General features: G+C 33.5%; 1 protein-coding gene across 1 annotated transcript; it reads left to right on the top strand.

Moving 5' to 3' along the window:
* The first annotated feature begins 10363 nt into the window (after positions 1–10363).
* On the top strand, positions 10364–24742 carry LOC128209940 (lysophosphatidylserine lipase ABHD12-like). Its single transcript, XM_052914214.1, has 12 exons — positions 10364–10588; positions 14499–14623; positions 15269–15374; positions 16323–16436; positions 16692–16768; positions 17542–17671; positions 18664–18701; positions 19014–19093; positions 19453–19535; positions 20495–20573; positions 20977–21104; positions 22573–24742. The coding sequence occupies exons 1-12, from the start codon at positions 10464–10466 to the stop codon at positions 22637–22639; spliced, it is 1152 nt and encodes a 383-aa protein (XP_052770174.1). The 5' UTR covers positions 10364–10463; the 3' UTR covers positions 22640–24742.
* Positions 24743–24750: the final 8 nt, after the last annotated feature.

Raw genomic sequence — 24750 nt, 5'->3', positions numbered from 1 at the left:
TCATTTCATTCAGGATGTTATACTGTGTTTACACCCATTGCAGATCTCTTGAATAAGTACAGATGCTAAGGAAAAACAGGATGTTTTCCTGAAGCATTTCAACCGGGTGCTTGTCTCTATATGTTCTATATAGATGAACAGGATCTCCCTGCACAGCATATATAAGCTCTCGGTTGGTTTTGTCGTTTTTGGAGGAAAAGTCATTTGTTTAGAAATAATAATATGACTGGTACTGCTGTGTAAATTAATACCTTATGTTGTGTGCATTTGCCCCAGTACGATTCTTTGTTTGTCTTTCTGTAGACAGCTGCAAGAACTTGCGCAAATTAAGAGCCTTCATCTAGACCAACGGAGACACCCCCCACTTTAGATTATGAAACTCAATGCAAGTGCGCATCCTGAAGAAAGAGGCACATATGAACCACATGGAGTGAATTATTGACTTTGCAGAAATCTCCAAGGGTTTTTACATTTTTTTCAATGTGCTCATCTGTCAGGGATTCTGCAACCTTTGGTTTGTTTCCAAGCCCTTGTTTTTTCAATGGTTTTTGTTTGCCTTTTAGCACTTCAACATTTTGCAAACTCTATGTCATTTACGATGCATACTGATACCTTTAAATGTCTGTCTATTGAATTGACAAAGCTTCGGTTCATACTCTTCACCTTTTTCTTTTGTTTCAGATAGCAAAAAATTACAGATTTCAAGAGTCATTTCGTTGATCAGGCGTAAAAAATTATATGTTGCGGTGTTCTCCCTTGTGAGAGAGACATTGGTGGAAAACTTTAAAACTGTTGTTTTTTCACAGTATTTTTGTTAACATTTTCTTCAAGTACAAGAAACTGATCTACATTCACATTTCTAGATTCTCTTCCACTTACCATTTCTGAAATTTGGGATGGCTCTTCTGCCATGGATCTGTCAACATTGGTTAAATTATTTTGTTATCACTCTGTTGTTTCTCTAGCTGTGTTTTCATCAACTTGTTCAATTTCAAAATCACTATATAAGAATTAATCTGCATCAAAAATGTTACCATCAAGAGATCTAAGCCATTTTCGTTAATTTCATCCATTTTTACACGGACCTATGTCTGTGATTACGGACCTATGTCCGTGATTTTTACCTTTTTTTCTGTGTTAATTATACAATAAATCACAAATTATTAGTTTTTTAAACTTTTTTCTGTCAAGTGTTGCAGACGCAACTAAGTGTACATGTTTATTGGCAAGGGAGGTAATTCAATTTTATGAGATCAAAGGGAAGTAACTACAGTTCATGAAAAAAATAATCCCTAAGTTGATATTTTCACTGTTGTTACTTCACTGATAAAACTCCATATTACATCGAAAAGCATTAAAGAAAGTGCATTTTTTAGGCAACGTGTACTTTTTCTAACAATGGAAGAATCAATAAAGTTAAACTGACCCTCAACATGTCATAACTAAAGCTGTCACAGGGGTGACAAATACCCACAAATGCTGCCTCGACAGAGGAATGGCATTTTTTTTTACTTCAGAAGAACTTCATCTGTATTTTATAGTGTTAAACAAAACATGCGTAGATCTCTATAATTCATTTTTTTTTTAAATCCATTGAAGATGACTTAAGTTATCTTCCATACACCAAATTTTAAGTTAAAAAAGGGCCATAAAGGGTGTAACACAAAAGGCCACTGAGGCAATAACTCAGTAATAAGCTGAATAATAATTTGCAGGGCTTTCTTTCTACATTTTGTGAATGGGGTTGGGGCCCTGAACAATGCTTATTTAGAGTACTTTCTGCTAAACCGGGGAATTGCGGACTTTGAAGGAATTAAAAAACAAACATTATTTATGTAAATTGATATTATATACATGTATCAAAACACAATTCACAATGTTCATGTATCAAAACACTGTCAACACTGTGTACGGTAAGGGAAGAGGATTAATTAAACTGTTCAACACTAACAACAGTTAAAAACGTTACATGTATTTACCAATTTGTCAAGATAATTACGCACATTTCATCAGACCAGTTGTGGTCATTTTGCTTTGAATAAGAATTCGCCTCCTGCCGACATGTTATCCCAACGGTTAGTTATCCCATGAAAAGAACGTGAAAAATCCATGACAAATTGAAACTAAGGGTAGTAACTATTGAATGCATTCAAGATTAAACTATACTAATGATTTTGCGTTTCAATTATCGTATGTCCAGTTATCAATAGTTTAGGAAACATTTTATCGCCTGTACCGGTTATTCACCCGCCTGTAAGACACTTGATTAGCAATTTCATTATGATTGTTTTTATTACGTGCATATGTAGTTTGTATTCAAATGAAGCGTCAAAATATGAAAACTATTTCTCTTATTAATCGAGTTTTTACAAATCAACAAAATTGTAAATATTTAACCCCAAAATCATAGTTTAAGGTGGAACGCGACCCTAAACGAATTGTCGAGTAAATCTCTGAAAATTGGTATACAAATAAGACAGCATATGCCAAATTAGGGACTGTTTTTACATTTCAATATTCGAAAAAGTTTTGAAACTACGTGTCCTCAAAATACCACTGACGTCAATATTGGGACGTCTGTCATTTTTTGGCGTTCCAGCTACAATAACGTTTATGCTCACCAATTCTTTGTTTCCCGCTATGAAATTTCTCCCTCAAGTACGTCTTGTGAAAACGTTCACGGACATATTTTTCACTCTTGTTTTACTTATTTTACTTTTAATGCGTCTAAAACGTCAATTTACTCGGGCAAAACGGCGTCGTGTTTTGCTGGGAAAAGTGCGCCTTTCTTTATTTTTTGAAAAACTGTTCGTTTATTTTTTTACATACAATTGTTCAAAATTTTATTACAAATCGCCTGATATCAAGAAAAGTATACTTTACCGACTTCGTTTTCGCGCAATATCAAATAATATATCACCAATACCCGTTTCTTATTTAATACTTATTGTATTATATTAAAACGTTTAACATGACGTTAATCGAGATATTGTTTCTGTGAATAAGATTGCCATGTTAGAAACCGAGACTTTAGTGAGTATTGTATTTGGCAATATATATGTACCAAGTTTCATATGCATAATATAATACTTCATTTTCCAGTTTTTAATCTTGACATTGTTATTTTTGTGGTTTGCTGGACTAATATTCATCTTAGCTTGAATATTGCACAGAAATAGTCATACCATTAATTGGTGTAGGTCACTCTCTCACACTTTGAGCTTGTCATCTTGTTACCTTACGAACATTCACTAAGATTCAAGCTGTCGCAAATGGAACCTCACTGTTAAATGAAGATATTATTGATCTGCAATCACGCTCAATGAGAGACAATCTTTTCTTTTTTAACATCACCGAAGAAAACTCAGCTGATCTGCGAAAGACGGAAAATTGTGTTGATAAAATTATAACTTTTTGTGAAAAAGAGCTCAAAATTGATAACGCAAGAACTAATTTTAAACTTGATAGGGCTCATAGAATTGGCAGGTACGAACAGGGTAACACACGCCCAATTGTTGTTAAATTCAACTGTTACGGTGACAAACTAACAGTAAAGGAAGAGGCCCGTACTAATCTTCGTGGTTCTCCGTTCAGTGTAAGCGACCAGTTCCCGAAGGCCATCCAGGACCGACGGAGAAAGCTAATCCCATACCTTGTACATGCCAGGAAACAGGGCAAGGATGCGTCATTGGCATATGACGCCCTTTATATAGACAGAGTTCGCCCCCCTCCAGGTCCCGTCCCGGAGCTACCCCCCCCCCCCCCGCAACCATCGGAATCAGGCGCGCCTGGCCACCGGAGCGAGTGACAGACCCTAGGATCTCGACGAGAAGCAGCTCCTTTGTCTTTCGTGGAACGTACAAGGACTCACAAGAAAACTTAATGACAGTGTTTTTATAAATTTGATAAACAAATATGACATTTTTTTTTCTGAAACGTGGAACTCTAAAACTACTAATGTAGACATAGACCATTTTCATTGTTTTTCTTGTCCGCGTCCAAAATGTAATAAAAAAGCTAAACGTGATAGTGGAGGTGTAATCATTTACTATAAACAAAAATATTTTGGTTATATAAAACTCATTTCTATTAATACTAATGGATTAGTTTGGATTAAGTTAGACAAAACATTCTTCGGAACAGATAATGATATTTATATCTGTGGCTGCTACATTCCACCTGAAGATTCTAATGTCTATAAAAACATTAATTCACAATTATTCGAATTTGACTTTTTTGAATTATTGTCTAATGATATAAGGCATTATAGCCAACTTGGAGATATACTTATAACGGGAGATTTGAACTCCAGGGTAGGCCAGAGGTCAGATATTGTACAAAATATTAATCTGGACCGATTTGTTGGCATGCCATTAAATGATATACCTGCTGATAATTTACCAAAAAGATCGTCGTTTGACAATAAATATAACGGTTTCGGAAATAAACAATTAACGGTCTGCAAAGAAAACAGTATTTTTATTGTAATTGGTCGCAAAGAAGTGGGGAAATTTACTTGCTATAATCTGATCAGGAATAGATTAGCCGCTAGTGTCGTTGATTATGTTATTGTCAATTATAATATTTTTCAGTTGATTGATCATTTTGAAGTGCATGATCTAAATGAATTTTCGGACCACTGTCCATTACATTTTACAATAAATCTAAACAATATGAAAAATTGCAATGAAAATTTTTCATGTGATAAATTTATGTGGGATGTTTCTAAAAAGGAACAATTTTTATCAAAACTAAATGATAATAAGCCTCATTTTGATAATATTGTTGAAAATTTATTAAACGATTGTGTGGATTTAAACACTTGTATCGATGATTTTTCAACCTTGATACATGATATATCATTTGCTGTACATGGTAAAACCATTCGTATTACAGGTAACAAAAATAGTTCACCACACAGAAAACAGTCGCCTTGGTTTGATAACACGTGTAAGCAACGTAAAAAGGATTTTTACAATTGTAAAAGGCTGTATACTGAAAATCCTACACTTGATAACAGATTATTATTTTTGAATGCTAGGGCTTTGTATTGTAAAGCCAAGCGTAAAGCTAAACATAGGTATTCATATATTGAAAAATGTACATTAGCTACACTTAGCAAGACAAATGCTAGATCCTTTTGGAAATATATCAATAAGTATAAAGGTAAAAAAATACAAATTCTAATGACATAAGTATTGATGAATTTGTTCAGCATTTCAAAAATATGTCAAATACACCCCATCCCAGCAATTTCGATGTTAACGATTATCCTGATTCTGTGAATACTATTGAAACCAATGAATTGGATTGCGACTTCACTGTTGATGAGATATGTAAAATTATTTCAAGTCTGAAACGCAATAAGAGCTGCGACACATCTAATGTTGTTGCTGATTTTTTCATAGATTCCAAAGAATTTATTGCTCCATATTTGACCAAATTATTTAATTACATATTTCAGAAGGGTGTCTATCCAGAAGCGTGGAGTAAAGGGGCTATTGTCCCAATCTTTAAAAAAGGTAATCGTTCTGATCCGGCAAATTATAGAGGAATAACTTTAGTTAATATTACTGCTAAGATATTCTCATTAGTTCTTAGAAATAGAATTGATAAATGGTGTGAGAACAATAATGTATATAATGAATCACAGTTCGGATTTAGAAATAGTCATAGTACTTCTGATTGTATTTTTATCTTACATGCATTAATTCAGAATACTATTTTAAGCAAACATAAACTATATTGTGCATTTGTTGATTACGAAAAAGCTTTCGATACTGTTATCCATGATGCATTGTGGGTAAAAGTAGTAGAATCGGGAGTTAGCTCCAAGATGATAAATATGATAAAATCTATATATAGAAGTGTTAAGGCTTGTATTAAGGATGCTAGTAATATGTCCTACTCTGATATGTTTGATATATCACTTAGTGTTAAACAAGGGGAGCCATTATCACCCCTTTTATTTATTTTGTTTATCAATGATGTTAAAGACTCTGTTGACTTTCACAATTTAACTGAGTCAGACATTGATACACTATCTATTTTTATGCTGTTGTTTGCGGATGATATCGCATTATTTACCACTGATCCTGTAAGTTTACAGCATCAGCTAAATTCTCTGTACATGTATTCATGTAACTGGGGTTTAAAAATCAACATTAAAAAAACTAAAATATGTGTGTTTGAAAGCAGGAAAAGCCAGTGTAATTTTAGATGGACAATTAATGACGAAATTGTTGAAGTTGTGGATAACTTTTGTTACTTAGGTATTAACTTTTCTTATACTGGGAATATGAATAATGTTGTAATAATGCTGAATGAACAGGCTTTAAAGGCATACAACCATCTACTATCTGTCTTTAGTAGATTAACAATAGATATTAAAACTAAACTATCGTTGTTTGATGCTCTAATTGTACCAATTATTTTATATGGATCGGAGATTTGGGGAGCGTATGATCATAGCGAGCTAGATAAACTCCATTTAAAGTTCTGCAAACATATTCTTGGTGTTAAACAACAGACATCTAATGCCGCCGTTTTAGGCGAGCTAGGACGGTTTCCATTGTCAGTTATATGTGAAGAAAGGGCATTAAAATATTGGATAAAAATTAATATGAATCCGAATTCATTAATGCACCATGTGTTAACAAAACAATCCAATATTTATCATTATAATAACATACGTCCTGCTAGTAAAAAAATATGGCACTCAGCTATGTCTGATTTGTTAAACAAAATGGGTTATGGTAACTTGTTAGTTGATTTTAATACAGATTACAATTATTCTCCTTTGTTAACCCAAAGAGTACGGGATCAATATATTCAAACGTGGTATGATAACTTAACATCCCAACCAAAAATGGAATACTATTGTAGATTTAAAAAAGAATTTTTATTTGAAGAATATTTAACGTGTGTCAAAAATGATAAACACCGAAAAGAATTATCAAGATTTAGACTGTCATCTCATTCACTGGAAATAGAGACTGGTCGATATACGAATATTAACAGAGACAACAGAAAATGTAAACTCTGTTCACATGATACTGTGGAGTCTGAATACCATTTTCTACTTTGTTGTACAGATCTTAGAAAAAAATATCATATTAAATTTAATTGGCCAAATATGGCTAAATTATTCAGATCTTAGAAAAAAATATCATATTAAATTTAATTGGCCAAATATGGCTAAATTTAAATATTTGATGTCAGTAAAGAGGGACTTATTTCTACAAAACTTAGCTAAGTTTATATATAGTGCTATGAAATTAAGACAAGAAAAGCTAGAAGTTTAGCTGCTTCTAATGGTTATATTTTCGTATATATTATTAGGATATTGCTTTTGTGAATGTATATGTAATGTTATCACATAATTGCTTTATAAATCAATATACTTTTGTGTCTTGGCCATAATTAGACAGTTTGTAAATGGCCAAAGGCAAACATGCCGATTCGCCAATAAACTCTTGAAACTCTTGTTAACATAGATAAAACTAAGGTTATGGTGTTCAGGAAGGGTGGAAGACTGGGGATTAATGATAAATGGTTTTATGACAACAATGGAGTGGAAATTGTAAGCTCGTTTAATTATTTAGGAATTGTATTAAGTAGTGGCGGTGCATTTATGCAAGCAACAAAAACTTAAGCTGGAAAAGGCTTGAGATCACTTCACTCTTTGATGGCTCTTGTTCGTTATATTAAAGTTCCAATAGACATAATATTTAATCTTTTTTATGCATACGTATTATCAGTCCTTAACTATGGTTCTGAAGTCTGGGGGTATATAAATTCGGACGTGGTAGAAAGAGACCACAAAAAGTTTCGTAAATGGGTATTAAATGTGAAACGGTCAGCCAATACTTTGGCTTTGTATGGAGAGTTGGGCAGGTTCCCACTGTATATCGAAAGACATATATAAGAAGTATTTCTTAAAACTTCATATAGTCAAGCAAGATAATTGCATTTTAAATCTTATATTACTGGATCAAATTTATAGTATTGAAAATCATTCTTCTACGAACTGGGCATCAAAAGTTAAGGACATTCTCCAATCATCTGGTTTTTATGAAGTATGGTTATACCCTGGGTCGGTAAAAATGGACGTATTTGTTCCCGTACTAAAAAGTTGACTCAGATATATTTATATCAGCAATTGGAGGTCTGGATTAGACTTGTCTTCGTCTCTAGATGTGTTTAAAGAAATTAAGACAAATTTTGAACAATCCTTATATCTCATATGCCATGTCTTGTTTCTTCTGTGTTGTTTTTGTTGTTGATGTTTGTTTTGTAATATCAATATCCTTGAACAGGTAGCCACAAAGATGTATGTACCACGCAGCATGAACCTTATGCCTGTATAATCAACGTGGAGTAGTATATATATATATATATATATATATATATATATATATATATATATATATATATATATATATATATATATATATATATATATATATATATATATATATATATATATATATATATATATATATATGTATATATATAAAGAGAGAGAGAAAGAAATACATATAGATCTACATATGTATATTTCACCGGAATCATTACCTTTTCATATTATACCTTAATATAGATAACATTCTTGTTATTATTATACACACTCTCACAATATTTATATCAAACTTATGATTTATTTATTAATAGAACTTATGTTATTATTGTCACATGCCATGTTTTTTTTGTTTCTACATATTGTTGTGACGATGAGCTTTTTATGTTAAAGTCGAATAACATTTCTGTTCTGTTTTGTTAGAAAGACTGGCATAACTTGATACTTGGCTAAGGCCAAATAAAAATACCTGTGAAACACGGAAACCGGTGACATGGCGAAAAAAATAGGGTCGGTCGGCCGGGTTTTTTTTTTACAGTTTCCATATCATGCAATTTTCTGTTGAATCATAACAATTATGTTATATCTAAGCGTTTCATAATTTACAAAAAGTCACAGAAAAACACCTTCGACTACCGTATTTTCCCGCCAATTTTGCCCATGAAATCTGGTGTTTTTTTGTATACAATACTCGTTTATAAGTCGATCGGTTTTTAGAAAACAAATTCAGCACTTCAATTTCTACAGAGCTGTGATAATGTTCTACCCAAACAGTCAATTATCAACTAATTTGTTAATTTGCATGAGGAAAATTTCCGATTTTCTTGTCAACTGTGAGATCCTTAAACTAGGCCTTCAAGTGGAGGTAGGTTAAAAATAGAACAAGTAAACGCGGATATGGATTTATTTTACTTATCTTATTTTCGTACAATCAAAGTTTCATTCATATTTATAGTGAATTCAAACATTTCGATCATTGTTATTTAAGATTCCCAGACGACGATTATTGATTATTATTTTTTCGATCGTATGGTATTTTCTTACCAGCCTAGGCGAAATCTTACCAATCAAATGGGATCGTACGGTATCCGACTGACCGAATTAAATACAAACCATAGCCACGCGCCTTTGGTATTATCACCGCTCGTGCACTGACGTCACAAATAGTACCGTTTGATCTACAGCCGACACATTCCAACAAATGTGTCGTTAACTTTCGAAGGTTTTTAATTGAATTTCAGTTGATGGGACTTATTTTTAATAAGGCGAAATAAATAACCATTGATAATTGCGGATAAATTAATGTAACGATTAGTGAAATGTGTATTGGAACCTGGGAAGTAGCCTGCATTAGATGGAGCAAAGCTTAATCGTAAGAAGCCTGCATGATATACGCAATGCCTAATCGTAAAAAGAAAGTTTTATTTTGGACATGAATAAATAACACCGCGAGCTATAATCCTAAATATTTTCATTTTAAAGACTGCAAAATATGTCTCTTGTGATTAACCACGTGTTTGGACCGTAAACATGCGTTTGCCAATTTGAAGATATCGGACAGGGTTCGCCGCCCTCCGCCATTTTGTATTCCTGTTGACATAGCGTCTCGGTAATACATAATAAGGAATGAAATTTTATTCTCCGGGTACATAGAAAGACAAAGAACGAAAATATTGACGATATATTTAAAAAAAAATATATAATTTTGTTTTACGATAGATTTTTTTTTTTTTTACTTTTATGTCTAAAAAAAGATTAGGGTCGGCGAGGAAAAAATAGGGTCGGTCGGGTCACCGGAAACACAGGTATTTTTTTTTTTGGCCTAATGACTATGGAAATGTGCCAAGTAATTGGCAAAAGTCATTGTTGATACCGACTATAGAAATGTGCCCTTTTTATCAAAAAGTAACATAGAGTACCAATCTAGATGAAATATTCAACCGTTCTTACGTTGGACGATTCGACTGATAGGATTGTAATCGCCCAATGAAAATAAAGGTTAAATTTGGTAACGAAACTATTCTAACAACACGGAACAACAAAACGGATCAACAGTAAAGTGGTTCTTTCCTGAAGATATTTAACGAATTTATATTCATTGAAAATGAAACGAAGAGGTGAGGGAAAAAGTAGAGATTCTGATCATGGCACTTCGATGAAACAAAATTTGGCAGGCAGAAAATCATCGAGTAAAAGTAGAACCAGTGACAGCTTGTTCGCTGATCAAAGGTAAAGTACCATGTCAATCAAATTGTATAAACATGTAACAATATTGGACACAAGCAAAACCATTACAAAAGGCGTCACAAGTGTTATTTTAAAAGACACTTTATGCTAAGGTGGCTACACCAATTGTTCACAAAAAGGAGACCCTATGTGCATGCCTCAGGCTTGGCCTGTCATACTGTCACATAAATGAATGAATTTATATGTAATAGGGGGTTAAGTGGCACCCCTGTAAAGATTTTAAGCTCTTTTATGCATACAGACAAGTTTTCCATCAGATCAAACGTAACAAAAGGCTTTTTTGCAAATGATTTATCAATAATGATTTATCAATAATGATTTATCATTCGCAGGCCTAAATATAAGCAACTGCCTTGGTCTCCACAGCCATATGGAACAATATGTACATGCCATTGTCAAATAGCAATGATCTAGAGATCTATGCTTGACTATAATTCTAGGGTCTCCTATGTGATCTCATCTGTGAGAATTCACTTACAGTTAATGCATTCCCTCAAAAATTAGCAGTGCATGCTTCCTCAATCCCATAAAATTTAGTCCAGGATGTTACAGATTTTTTTTAGTATTTCTGTACTTGGCAGACTCGAGACATCCGTTTACACTGAAGGCTTTTTCATAAAGATCCCAGGGCGAATCTACCTGTATCCTTCTGACAACGTATCTTATAATTTCTTTCAAAATGTTATGGAAATAATGACAGATATATACTTTCTAGCATGTGTCAGCTATGTGATAATGCCGAAAAAACTAAAACAGATGTCATCAACCACTCACATTTCAAATGTGAACAACTTATGTCCGGTGTGTCTGTCAAATCCTTCCCCAAATAGCTTGTGTACATGAATATAAAAACAGAATGCATTAATGAATGTCAAAATTACAGTTAAAGTCAGGACCATGCTCATTTTTGTAAATAACGTAATTTCCTTGTTCAGCTTTTTTCCATACTAAATATCCCTGTTTATCTCTTTTCCATATTATATATTCCTGTTTAGCAACCCCTTCCTTCTTTAACATCATCCAAGAATTATATTTAGAAAAATAACATTATTGTTTGTCGTCAACAGGAGAAGTCCAACAAACTCTGGGTACAACTTCATGTTTGTACGACTTCATGTTGGTTTCGACTTTGTGTTGGTATGACTTCATGTTGGTATGGCTTCATGTTGGTACGACTTCATGTTGGTACAACTTTGTGTTGGTACGACTTTCATGTTGGTACGACTTCATGTTGGTACCTCTTCATGTTGGTACCTCTTCATGTTGGTATAGCTTCATGTTGGTACGACTTCGTGTTGGTACGACTTCGTGTTGGTACGACTTCATGTTGGTACCTCTTCATGTTGGTACCTCTTCATGTTGGTATAGCTTCATGTTGGTACGACTTCGTGTTGGTACGACTTCGTGTTGGTACGACTTCATGTTGGTATGGCTTCATGTTGGTACAACTTCATGTTGGTATGGCTTTATGTTGGTACGACTTCATGTTGTCATGGCTTCATGTTGGTACAACTTCATGTTGGTACGACTTCATGTTGGTACGACTTCATGTTGGTAAGGCTTCATGTTGGTTCAAGATAATGTTGGTATGGCTTCATGTTGGTACATGTTTGTACGACTTCATGTTGGTATGACTTCATGTTGGTATGGCTTCATGTTGGTACATGTTGGTATGGCTTCATGTTGGTAGGACTTCATGTTGGTATGACTTCATGTTGGTATGACTTCATGTTGGTATGACTTCATGTTGGTATGGCTTCATGTTGGTACATGTTGGTATGGCTTCATGTTGGTAGGACTTCATGTTGGTATGACTTCATGTTGGTACGACTTCATGTTGGTATGATTTCATGTTGGTACATGTTGGTATGACTTCATGTTGCTAGGACTTCATGTTGGTATGTCTTCATGTTGGTATGACTTCATGTTGGTATGACTTCATGTTGGTATGGCTTCATGTTGGTATGACTTCATGTTGGTATGACTTCATGTTGGTACACGTTGGTAGGACTTCATGTTGGTATGGCTTCATGTTGGTATGACTTCATGTTGGTATGGCTTCATGTTGGTACGACTTCATGTTGGTATGACTTCATGTTGGTACACGTTGGTAGGACTTCATGTTGGTACGACCTCATGTTGGTATGGCTTCATGTTGGTATGGCTTCACGTTGGTATGACTTCATGTTGGTACGACTTCATGTTGGTATGACTTCAGGTTGCTACGACTTTATGTTGGTATGACTTCAGGTTGGTATGACTTCAACATTCATGTTGGTATGACTTCATGTTGGTACGACTTCATGTTGGTATGGCTTCATGTTGGTACATGTTGGTATGGCTTCATGTTGGTATGACTTCATGTTGGTACGACTTCATGTTGGTATGACTTCATGTTGGTACGACTTCATGTTGGTACACATTGGTAGGACTTCATGTTGGTATGACTTCATGTTGGTATGACTTCATGTTGGTATGACTTCATGTTGGTATGATTTCATGTTGGTACATGTTGGTATAGCTTCATGTTGGTACGACTTCATGTTGGTACATGTTGGTATGGCTTCATGTTGGTAGGACTTCGTGTTGGTACGACTTCATGTTGGTATGACTTCATGTTGGTATGACTTCATGTTGGTACACGTTGGTAGGACTTCATGTTGGTATGACTTCATGTTGGTATGACTTCATGTTGGTACACGTTGGTATGACTTCATGTTGGTATGGCTTCATGTTGGTACGACTTCATGTTGGTACGACTTCATGTTGGTACATGTTGGTATGGCTTCATGTTGGTAGGACTTCGTGTTGGTACGACTTCATGTTGGTATGACTTCATGTTGGTATGACTTCATGTTGGTACACGTTGGTAGGACTTCATGTTGGTACGACTTCATGTTGGTATGGCTTCATGTTGGTATGGCTTCATGTTGGTATGACTTCATGTTGGTACGACTTCATGTTGGTATGACTTCAGGTTGCTACGACTTTATGTTGGTATGACTTCAGGTTGGTATGACTTCAACATTCATGTTGGTATGACTTCATGTTGGTACGACTTTATGTTGGTATGACTTCAGGTTGGTATGACTTCAACATTCATGTTGGTATGACTTCATGTTGGTACGACTTTATGTAATGGCTTTGTTGCAGTCACAGTCACTGTAGATTAAACTGTTCGTTTTACCATTACATTGCGGCGAATGTTCAGAAAATTGTCAAAGCTAACCTCATTGTTATGTTATCCTTGTTTATTTTTTATGAAATATCATGCACTTGTGATCTGCAATCAGATCCACAATGGTTCTTGGAAAATTTGTTTTAAGGGTTGGACTTGTCTTATTTAAATATATGAGGACATCAGACAATACTTAATAATCATCTTTAAACTATAACAATGATGTATATACAATTATTGGATTTTAACCAAGTTCGTAATTATCAGCCCCAGGCACAATTAATTTTATTAATTTTAGATCTTGAAACTATCCATAGTTAAGATTACATTGGTGGAAAAAAGGAAAAACAAAAACGATTCCATTGGTGAAAACAATTATTAAAGCTTTACATTGTACTATTATTGAACTAATTGCAGTTTGAAAATTCAACAAATGGTGAGCCATTTCAATACCATTTGGGATCTATTAAGTGCAAGGAAGACAATCTAAATTATTGATAAGTCTTCATGTTTTTATCTTCTTTTTTCGAGTCTGAAGCGTATTTTGGTTTCAGCAGTTGCTATGATAAAGAGGAAAATTGTGAACTACATGTACTAATTGAATATGTATTTAGGAAAAAATGTAAGTGATATTAAACAGCGTATTTTGATATTCATGATGATCAGTAATAAAATACCATTATATTTTTTTTTAATATGTTTTCTTTCTTTCAGCAAATGGTTTGTTTTCAAACTGTTGAAGGTCATGGTGATTACTGCTGCACTGGTTTACATCGTGATTCCGGTGTTTGTGAAAACAAATCCTTGGATACAGAATAAAATCATCTTCCTGAATAATTGTGAGTTCCTTGTTGGTTATTATAATAATAATAATGCAATGGTGAAAGGTTAAAATATTGATACTGAATTCAGTATTTTGGGAAATATTTCTCCTATATATTGTACAGTCACTACTGTGAAAATGGCAAATACTGTATTTTCAATATTTTTAAATGTCAGATATTCACCCATGATAAGCGTTAAAGAAGGCATGTTCAAAGACAACCGTTTATCATTTGAAAGTAATAATCCTTCATATCCACCATTCCAAGAATCCTGTCTTAACCTTAAACAATTGCTTATATTTGTAAAGTTATGGTTAAGATTTAAGCCAGTTATATATGGACACAAATAATAAACTAAAATATTTAAAAAAAGAAAGAAAGAAGACCTTTCTAAATATTATGCACGGTCCCATTGTATCAACGATCATATTGTACGATCACTTTTTTAATTAACATTTCTTTGTAGTAACAATATTAAGTTGAAAATAATACTTGTTTTTGTCAGTTCATACATATTTGATTTGAATTTGCAAGCAATGTGTTCAATTTTATATGTAACAGTAACTTCATATGTAACTGTTAAGTCCTTGATCATTAATACTTTGATGTATGGATCAGATAGCCCCAGAGTATACAGCTTAAAATTTATTCACATTTCAGTGAGGTGGCCACCATTCATTGACTTCTCAGATGCAGAAGCCATTGTTCATTTTCCCACCAGAAACTTTCACTTGACTACAGATGATGAGATTCGCTTGGGTCTATGGTAAATTGTCTATTGGATAAATGGATTTCATGTGTTATTGTTAAGATGATGGCTCCTTTTTAAAGGAAGATTAGGAAATTTTATAGTGCTGTCTTTATGGCAGTAGTTGTGCAAAAACTTTGACTTTGATCCAGGGTATACACAAACTACCAATAACAAACTGTGTATATTAGGGTTTAAGGATAACTCGGGTCTCGAGGGACTTATACACGATATCATAGGGAGAAATAAACATATGGCATTATTTCAATAAAGCATATACTAGTATTAAAATTGGGCATTTTCATTCAATAGATTAATTTCGCTGACTGTCTTACCATTGACAAAGTGTGGCAGATAGTCAGGTAGGCTGTCAAACAGGCAGTTCTTGTATTTGTTATTAAACAGGCTAATGCTACTGTAGAGATTTCTGTACTTATAATTTCAAACTGGCTATTGTTCACAATCGCAGAGATTAGCTAGGTGTTTAATAAGAAGCTTATAAGGTAGTAAGTGTCAATACAGAATATTGGAGATTTCAGTCATAATTAAGCAGTAAAGGTACTTCAATATGAATACAAAATTTCCAACAATTTACAAATATGTTTGCATATACAATGTACACATTAGCATTACTTGTATTTAGTACATTACCACCAGACCTACTTCATGTAAATTAGCTACAAAAGGGACCCATGTTCGATTCCTGGACGGGAAGCCTGTAAGTTTGGTTGGTGGTCACCAAGCAAGACAAGTGGGTTTTTCTCAGGGTTCTCCCTTTTTCCCCACAACACAATATACCACACTCTTGCACAACATCGTGTCAACAATAAGTTTATAAAACTTTATTCAAATTCATTGTAAAATAAATGAAGCTTAACTAAAACTGCTATTAAAGATATATTTATTTAAAAAAAATAAAAGGGAGTTGTTCAAAATAGTTCATGTATATGTTCCATCATATTTCAGGCATGTGTTACCAGGGAGTTTGAAAGAAGCAGATATTTCCTTTGACAAGTATGAAGCACTGTTAAATGACTCCCATCCAGTTGTTCTCTACCTTCATGGAAACTCAGGGACAAGGTACGGCAAAACTGCTTTCAGTCACTTGGATCTCAGAAAATTTCTTTTGTCAAATATGGAAGCATATATTTTAAACATATCTTCATATGTTCAACCATTTGAAAATTTCAAAAAATGGTATTATTTTTTTGTAAAATATTAGTTAAATACTGAATGAATAAATCCCCTTAAACTTTCAATACACTCTTGTTGAGGGTTTCTTTCTATAAACGATTGTTTTCCCATAAGTTAATTGTTCAAGATATTGTATTTTAGAGCGGGGTGGCATCGTGTTGGATTGTACCGAGTGCTGGCCGAGATGAACTTCCATGTGATAGCAATGGACTACAGAGGTACATTTACGTATAAAGAGTACCTTACATGTGGTCTTTCCCACTGATACTGCTTGTTGTAGTTGTAATAGGCATATTTTCCAGGTTACAATAAAATTCAATTTGATAAACAGTTAAGCACCATGGCCGCATTTGGTCTAGGACTTGTTGACAAAATGCAGTGTACAAAGACCAGCGTGTTTTAAACTTATTTGTATTTCAAAGGAATAAAAAGTCTTGGTATTGTCTTTGCCTTTGTGTCATAGGTGTAAACCAGCGTGTCATTGGTGTAAACCAGCGTGTCATTGGTGTAAACCAGCATGTCATTGGTGTAAACCAGCGTGTCATTGGTGTAAACCAGTGTCATTGGTGTAAACCAGCGTGTCATTGGTGTAAACCAGTGTGCACAAACTTTAAACTTGGCCAAAACTAAAGAATCATTCAAGATATTTAAATAAAACTGAATTCATATGTTGTTAGAGATGGTACCCACATTTATAGCATGGCCCAGATCTGTGGCTTTAATAATTGTCATGTTATGCCCCTTGTTTGGCTGAATAACAGCAACAGACCAGGCATTGGCTTTGGCTTCACAGCGCTTTTATTCATTATGTGAAATCATGCTCTTTGACTGTTTTAATCACCATGTTGTCAGTCTAGAAACTACAAGCAAACATTGTTGTCATTCTTGAAAATAGGATTTATATGACACTCGTAAAATAAAATACAATCCTACACTGAAATAAACAAATATCCTTTTAAAATGATCTATAATGCTGTTATTGTTGTTTCAGGCTATGGAGACTCTTCAGGTAGTCCATCGGAAGATGGTGTTGTGTCAGACGCCTTGTTTGTGTATCGCTGGCTCCGGCAGCGGAAAGGGAATGCACCATTTTTCATCTGGGGACATTCACTTGGAACAGGGTAAGACTTGTGTGGGGTAAACGCAGCTAAGACAGCGACAAAATATTATTTTAATTATTTAAAGTGATGTATTATCAACCTCATACTAGCTTGTATTGGCAATTCTAGGCTTGTTTTAAGGAAATACTTTTTTTGCCGATTTTGGGACCATCTAGTGTCTAGTCCCTTTAATACTGGCAATATATCTGAAATCATTTCAACAAACCTTGATGTACTATATTAACAGACAATATGTTAAAACATCAGGTGTAGCAAATCATAGCACTGTAGCTAAAATATTTAAGTTATGTATCTCAATCAAATGGCACAAACCTGCTTAGGAAGCTCTTGTTAAGAATTCCTTGTTTGCTTGAAAAATAGTGATGAATCAGATTAAAAGTTAAATATTTGACAGAGTACTGAGAGTACAAGTTTGTTTAATGTAGTTGGTTTAAGCAGAATTTGTGTTATACAAATTGGACTTTTTACAGCATATTCATAACATATGTGTAAGATGGCTTATGTGGAACTCTTGACTGTTAAGTTGCTGTTGAATTTAATACAAAATGCTTAGGTGGATTTTTTTGTTACCAAAGCACTGGAATGTCAATTGTGTATAATTCCTGGTGAAGACTTGGTAGAAAAAATGAAACTATCATTCTGTCATAAACTTAAATCCAAATATAATTGGTTGGACCTTTTAACCTTACTTAACTCTTTCTGGGGTTTTTATAAAACGTATTGTCATGGTCTTGCTGGTGTCAGCCTCGAAGTGCAAAATCGTTAACCATTGCCAGTTCTCAAATACTGTACAAGATATTTGAATAAAACTTGTATTCCATGTTGCAAGAGCCAATACGGACATAAACAGCAAGACCCATTACTCTGGCTGTAGTTGTTATTGAGTAATGCCCCATTTTTATTCAACATTAATAATTTGTTGTCATATCCTGAAAGCCAATGACTATTGGTTGGATATTTTAATTGTTATTCATCTCATTAATTTATTTCAGTGTGACGGCCAAACTAGCAAAAATCATTTGCAGAAATGGTATGTTATGTTATCTGATTACTATACTTTTCTTTTGGAGGATATTTTCCCCAAAGTGTATTTGATATTTTACTTAAGCAGTATTGTTTCATGTAGATGTATTTAGCTAGCAAATATAAAAAGCATGCTTTATTTTTTATCACTTTTAAAAGTTATTGTTACAACTTTTCAGCTGTACGCAGAATCTGTTTAAAGACCAAACCAAATAAACTTATTTTAGTTTACCATTGAAAATTCACCTCACAGAAGGTTTAAATCTTTTATAGTGACTTTATAGTGACTTTAAGTAATTGACATTTTTGTGTTAAACAGATGAAGCACCTGATGGAATTTTCCTGGAGTCTGGATTCAACAACATACTGGATGCGGCTACCCATCACCCCATGGCTTCAGTAAGATTATATCCATCATATCCATCATATCCACCATATCCATCATTATATACCATATCCATCATCATATCCATCATAACATCCATCATAACATCCATCATAACATCCATCATCATATCCATCATATCCATCACATATGATTTAGCTTGCCTGTCTTTTAAAGAACAAAAGTTGATTCAAAATTGTTTTAGCTTTAAGATCTTGTCAGTTTCGCATATTGCAAAATCATATTATTGGCATTTTAATCAGCTGAACAAAATAGAAAAACAGAATTACCCTAATGATTTTCAAACTAATCATGATTTTCTGTTTATCTGGAAAGAGTTTCATGCAATTGTAGTATTTCTTTTGGTAATCAGCCCTACAAGAAAATGCCTTGGTTCCACTGGCTTTTCCTGGACACAATCACAGAAAACAACATACACTTCCAAAGCGATCAAAGGTATGTATGTGAGATCGGGTTACCTTGTTTGTTAAAATCAACCACTAGTCTGGTAAGAAAGGACATTTCACAGGCTCACAGGTTTGATCCCCTGCCTCACCACTTGAACATCTAGCAGGGATGATAAATTGGGTCCCATCCTCAATTAAATGTGTCATTGCTGTAAACTGGCACACATTAAACAACCAGCTATGATCTGACTTAAATCCTGTCTGTTCACTATAACCCAAGACTTTACAAGACTGATACTCTCACTGAGGCCGAGGTCCATGGGAAGCTTGGTTGCATAGTAAAACAAACATTTATTACCCCTATTTTTGCCCACCAGATGTCCAACTTGGAGCGCTGGTGGGTTGCACATTCTCTTGAAGCATCTCATGAAGAATACCAGATAGCCAGATAGAAGATTAAACTTGTTTTTATTAGTTTACAATTTTTACAACATGGATACAAAATAAAATTAGTACGTAAGGTACCGAATATGTATGTTGATGTATCTATACAGCAATACCAATGATGTGTAATTAAGAGATTGCATGTAGGGTTGTAAGACCCATGAATGTTTGTCAAAGGTCAAGGTCACACTCAATAGTCATTTTGTCAAAATTCTTTATATATTTGCTCTTCCAGACTGTAGCTTGGCCATATATTGCGGATTTCAAAAGGATTTAAAACAAATGTTTCCCATGAATAGACACCCATATCTGTAGGTCAAAGGTCATGGTTTTGTTTGAATTTGATAAAAGAGTAATCGTTCTCACCTTTCCATAATTTGATAATTGAAACATTGGCATGCAAAACATTGTTGACATTTTTTCTGACAAGCTAGTTTTTATCATGACTAAATAATATGCAGAGTGGCACAGCAAAGGGAAGAAACTGCTACATTAAGTTTGCCAAGGCAGATAATAATTGGACTGTTGTATTAATAGTTGATAGAGACTGATCTTTGTTTGCAGCATTGCTGATGTGTCGCCACCCTTGTTAATCCTGCATGCGGAAGATGACGTCATAGTTCCATTCCATCTTGGAGTGAAGGTAACAATATTTCTGACAGATATATTGCAGCCAAGCCATATCGATAGATAGCTGCTTTACATGATCCCCTTTGTTGATATAATAAATTAAATCCAATTATATTATAAGGTTAACCACATAGCACTTTATAATCATATATACCAATACATTAATTGTAGATCATTTAAACAGTGAAAAAAGTGGTGATGTTTTTCTTTTAGTACATTCAGGCAGTTGCATTGTTTTTCTTTGGATTTTTCCCCCTTAGAAATGCTTTTTACCTTGCTTCATTTTTTTAAATAGTTCAACCATCCCATTCACTCAATTAGATACTTTATCATTCAATGAATGATGATGATATTTGACTGTATAATATTATACCCATACTATCCGCTTCTATAACATGATATTTATCTCTCTTCAGCTTTATGAAGCAGCTGTATCAACAAGGCCGGACATGTATGGCCCAGCAGAGTTTGTTCCCTTTAACGCCAGTCTTGGATATGGCCACAAGCTCATTTTTATGGCACCAGAACTTCCGGATATCATTAGGTACCTAAACTGTTAGCATCTGAAATAATACACTTCTCCAATGGCATTTAACTTAAGTATTTAAAAAACATAAAATGGTGTAGATGGCGTAAATGTCAAAGCTGTGTTGGATTCATGCGAAAAAAGCTTCTGTTGGCAGTTACTGATGAACCATTCTTAGATATTCACATGAAACTTGGTAAACATGTTTTCAATAGCTGTGAACATATCTAGCAAGCCTCATTCATAAAATTTGTGTCACGAACAAGCATTGACTTCCAGAGGCCTCAGTGTGGTCGTTAATTTTAAATGTTCAGTGCTTCTCTCGGCCTCAGTGACAATTATAAAAAAAACAGTGCTACTGTAATGAATTATGTAACTCTTAATAGATGTTGCATTTTGAAATTTTTATCCGAAGTTTAACAATTAAGTTCAACCTGATTAAAGAAATGGATAGATAAGCAATTACCTTTACATATCTGAAGGAGATACCCTACTTATTTCAAGTATTTTTTCACCGGCATTAAAAAACAATCTCTAGCTGTAACGGATTACTTATGTTATGTCTGTGGTGAGAAACATTCTTACTCTTCGGTGTTACAGCACCTGAAGACCGTATAGCACACTGGATTGCCAAATAAGCAAAATACGTAAAATAACGCAGAGTCAGCAGTGGTCGAAATTAGCACAAGCCTGCAAGCCCTGCACTGGCAAAATGTCATCCGGGCTTGCTCAAATTCTTAATTTTATATAGCAGGACTTGTTAAAAAAATTGCTAAGCAAGGGTATATGAATTGGGGTTGTTCATCCGAAAGTCTAATTTTTATAACTGAGTCAGTATCATAAACAATATTTAATTGTAATAAAATAACCCATTTTATGTAGAAAGTGTAGGAATAATTGCAAACATGCAACTGTCACAGGTTTATATATTTAGAATATTTAAACTCTCAATGTTAACAAACAAAACCAGACCATGATTGATGGTGTCGAGCGATAGTCAAGTTAGGTATATTTTAAGTTTACTCTACCAAAATAGACATTTATTGTAAACATAAACATCTGCGAGCAATGAAGGGTATGGTACAGCTTGTTATCATGCTTCAATGCTTTGTGCTCTATTCTGGTGAAATTAAAATGTATCATTAATTGCTTTGCCACTAAAGGAAAAACAACATTTTATTCATTAATTTAGCATTAAACTGGACAAATTTTGATTTTTGTTCTATTGACAAGAGCTGATTGTTATGATTTTAACAAACAAATATTAAGTTTTGATTTACTTGCCTGTGTGAAGGGCAGATTTGCCACTCACTGGTTCACTTATGGTCAACTTTTGTTAACTTCCTCTCTCCTTTAAGAGAAAATTGACTATTGTTATTCTGATTTGTTTTTCATCAATTCAAAGTACAACTGACACGGAAAAATACGGCACATTTTTCTCATAGGTTGATTACTCTCCTTAATCTGTAAGCTATTTCCTTTTCAGGAAGTTTATGCAGCTATGCCAAGAAAGGAAGCAGAAGTTATTATCTGAATCCAAGCTGGTGACTTAAATGATCATGTGAATTTTTGCTCAAAAAAATTTGCTGTAATTCCAATCAATTGATAAATTGTCCTGTTATTTTACAAGTGTTATGCTGTTATTAATGCTGATGCAATAATTGAGGTTTATATTTGGACCTTTTTGTAAACTAGCTTGAGACCTACCTAAGGGGTCATGTCAAAATCAAGCTTATGACAAAATATAACGTAAAACCTCTTAAAGTTTTTTTTGTTACATATTTATATTTTTACTTGCAAAATGAGTTCAACTTTGCTGGAACTGACTGATAAAGTGTTTTGTTTAGAAATAGGTATCGTCACTTCTCAGACTTTAAAAAAAAAATTGATGTTACTATACGTGTGTTATAAATATGGCCACTTAGGCAGTAACAGTGTCGTCAGACCAAGCCTTCAAGAATGAAACAGTTTTGATATTATTTCTTCAGTTATTATACAAAGATTTCTGAATGCATGTGAACCAGTAATGCATAAAGCTTTAGTTGTTATATATTTTATGTTGTTCCAATTTATAGACATATGCTCTTAAGCAACACTGAACAGAAAACTGATTGTATTTCTTAACTCTAGTAATTGTCGTACAGCCAAAAAAGCATCATGTTCAAGTGAGTTTCAATTAATCTGTTTTCTTGACGTATGAAATTCATCTCAAAATGTATTTAATTCTGTTCAGGGTTCAACGTGTGATTTGTTTTCTGTGTTAAAGCTGCACTCTCACAGATTTACTGTTTTTACAACTTTTTATATTTTTTTGTCTTGGAATGAGCAAATTTTTGCATAAATATCTGCAAACCAGTGATAAAAGACGGCTTACAAAAGATCAGATCGCAGATTTTCATATTTCTGTTTGAAAATTAATGTTTTATGGCTAAAAGCATTACTAACGGTTTAAGAAAAATGCATTTAACATCAATTTTTTAACTTAGATATAAAAATAAGCGATCTTATTTTTTGTTCAGACTGTGAGAGTGCGGCTTTAAAAAGTCTCAAAAATGTGATATATTCTAGTATTGCTGCTTTAAACATACATGTTTAACTTTATATGGTTTTTGTTTTGCCATTGTTAATGCTTTCTTCTCTTTTTGGTTAAACATTTTATGTCTTTTGTATCTTTTACCCTATAGATTAACTTTTTTATCCATATTGATTGTTATTTATCAAAATTTAACAATTCCAAAACTACAGAATGTTGTATGTATTATTTGTTCAGTGTATGTATATATGTTTAAGTTACTGCACCCACTAACCAAGTTATTGAAATTTGGCACATAGCGGAAGTGTTTTATTTCAATAATTCAGGAAGTGGGGGCAAGAACTGTTTTGTACTTGTTGTCAAGGACAACATTCAATAACTATTGTACAGTATAAGTGAAAAGCATTATCATTTACTCACATGCTAGAAATGGCTCAGATGTTAGGAGTAAATGTTTTGAAAAAAAAACCCCAAAGAAAACGCTCTGAGACATAGAAGTATATAGTGTATGTTCACTTTTTGATTTTTTAGCAATTATTATAATAACTTTTTACTATGATACAGTAGTTTGTTTCTCTGTCTTTTAACATACCGGTAGTCAATTTATTCCGTATTAGCTTCATTATTTCAATGTGAAAATTGAAGATTTAAGATTTAAAGCAAACTCATAGATATGTTTTTCTTGTCTATGTATATGTCATGATTCATGAAAAAGATATACCAAAACTATTTTAAGAACAGAACAAAGAAGACATCTACATTTTTTTAAATATACATATATTTTGACCTATAACATTTCATATTAAAAATACTTATGGTTTACAAGACTTGACCAATATATCATGTTTTACATTTATATGAACTTATCCATTAACTTAGAAATAAGGTTAACATATTTCTTTCATATCAATTTCAGTTATTTTACTTATAAATTGTTGTAAGACTGATAAACTTGTGACAGGTTTTTTATTATTTATTTAGCTATATGTGTCTTGGTATTGTATGGTGTGTTTTGAAAGTATTGTGTTCTGTGTAAAACTGAAGTTTTCTTTCATGTTAATTGTGAATTATTCCTGTGGTTGACACATTTCAATGCAATCTGTATCTGTAATAATGACATTAAAAGAATAG

Source organism: Mya arenaria, chromosome 11 (genome assembly GCF_026914265.1).
Source record: "Mya arenaria isolate MELC-2E11 chromosome 11, ASM2691426v1".
Lineage (NCBI taxonomy): Eukaryota > Metazoa > Mollusca > Bivalvia > Myida > Myidae > Mya > Mya arenaria.
Note: the sequence above shows the minus strand (reverse complement) of the source record. Positions and strands in the feature narration are given on the sequence as shown.

Excerpts from the sequence above, each read along its gene's own strand:
- LOC128209940 (XM_052914214.1), top strand. The coding sequence starts at position 10,464 with ATGAAACGAAGAGGTGAGGGAAAAAGTAGAGATTCTGATCATGGCACT. Across the intron at positions 16,437-16,691 it reads CATGGAAACTCAGGGACAAG|AGCGGGGTGGCATCGTGTTG; the intron begins GTACGGCAAAAC and ends ATTGTATTTTAG. Across the intron at positions 20,574-20,976 it reads CATTCCATCTTGGAGTGAAG|CTTTATGAAGCAGCTGTATC; the intron begins GTAACAATATTT and ends ATCTCTCTTCAG.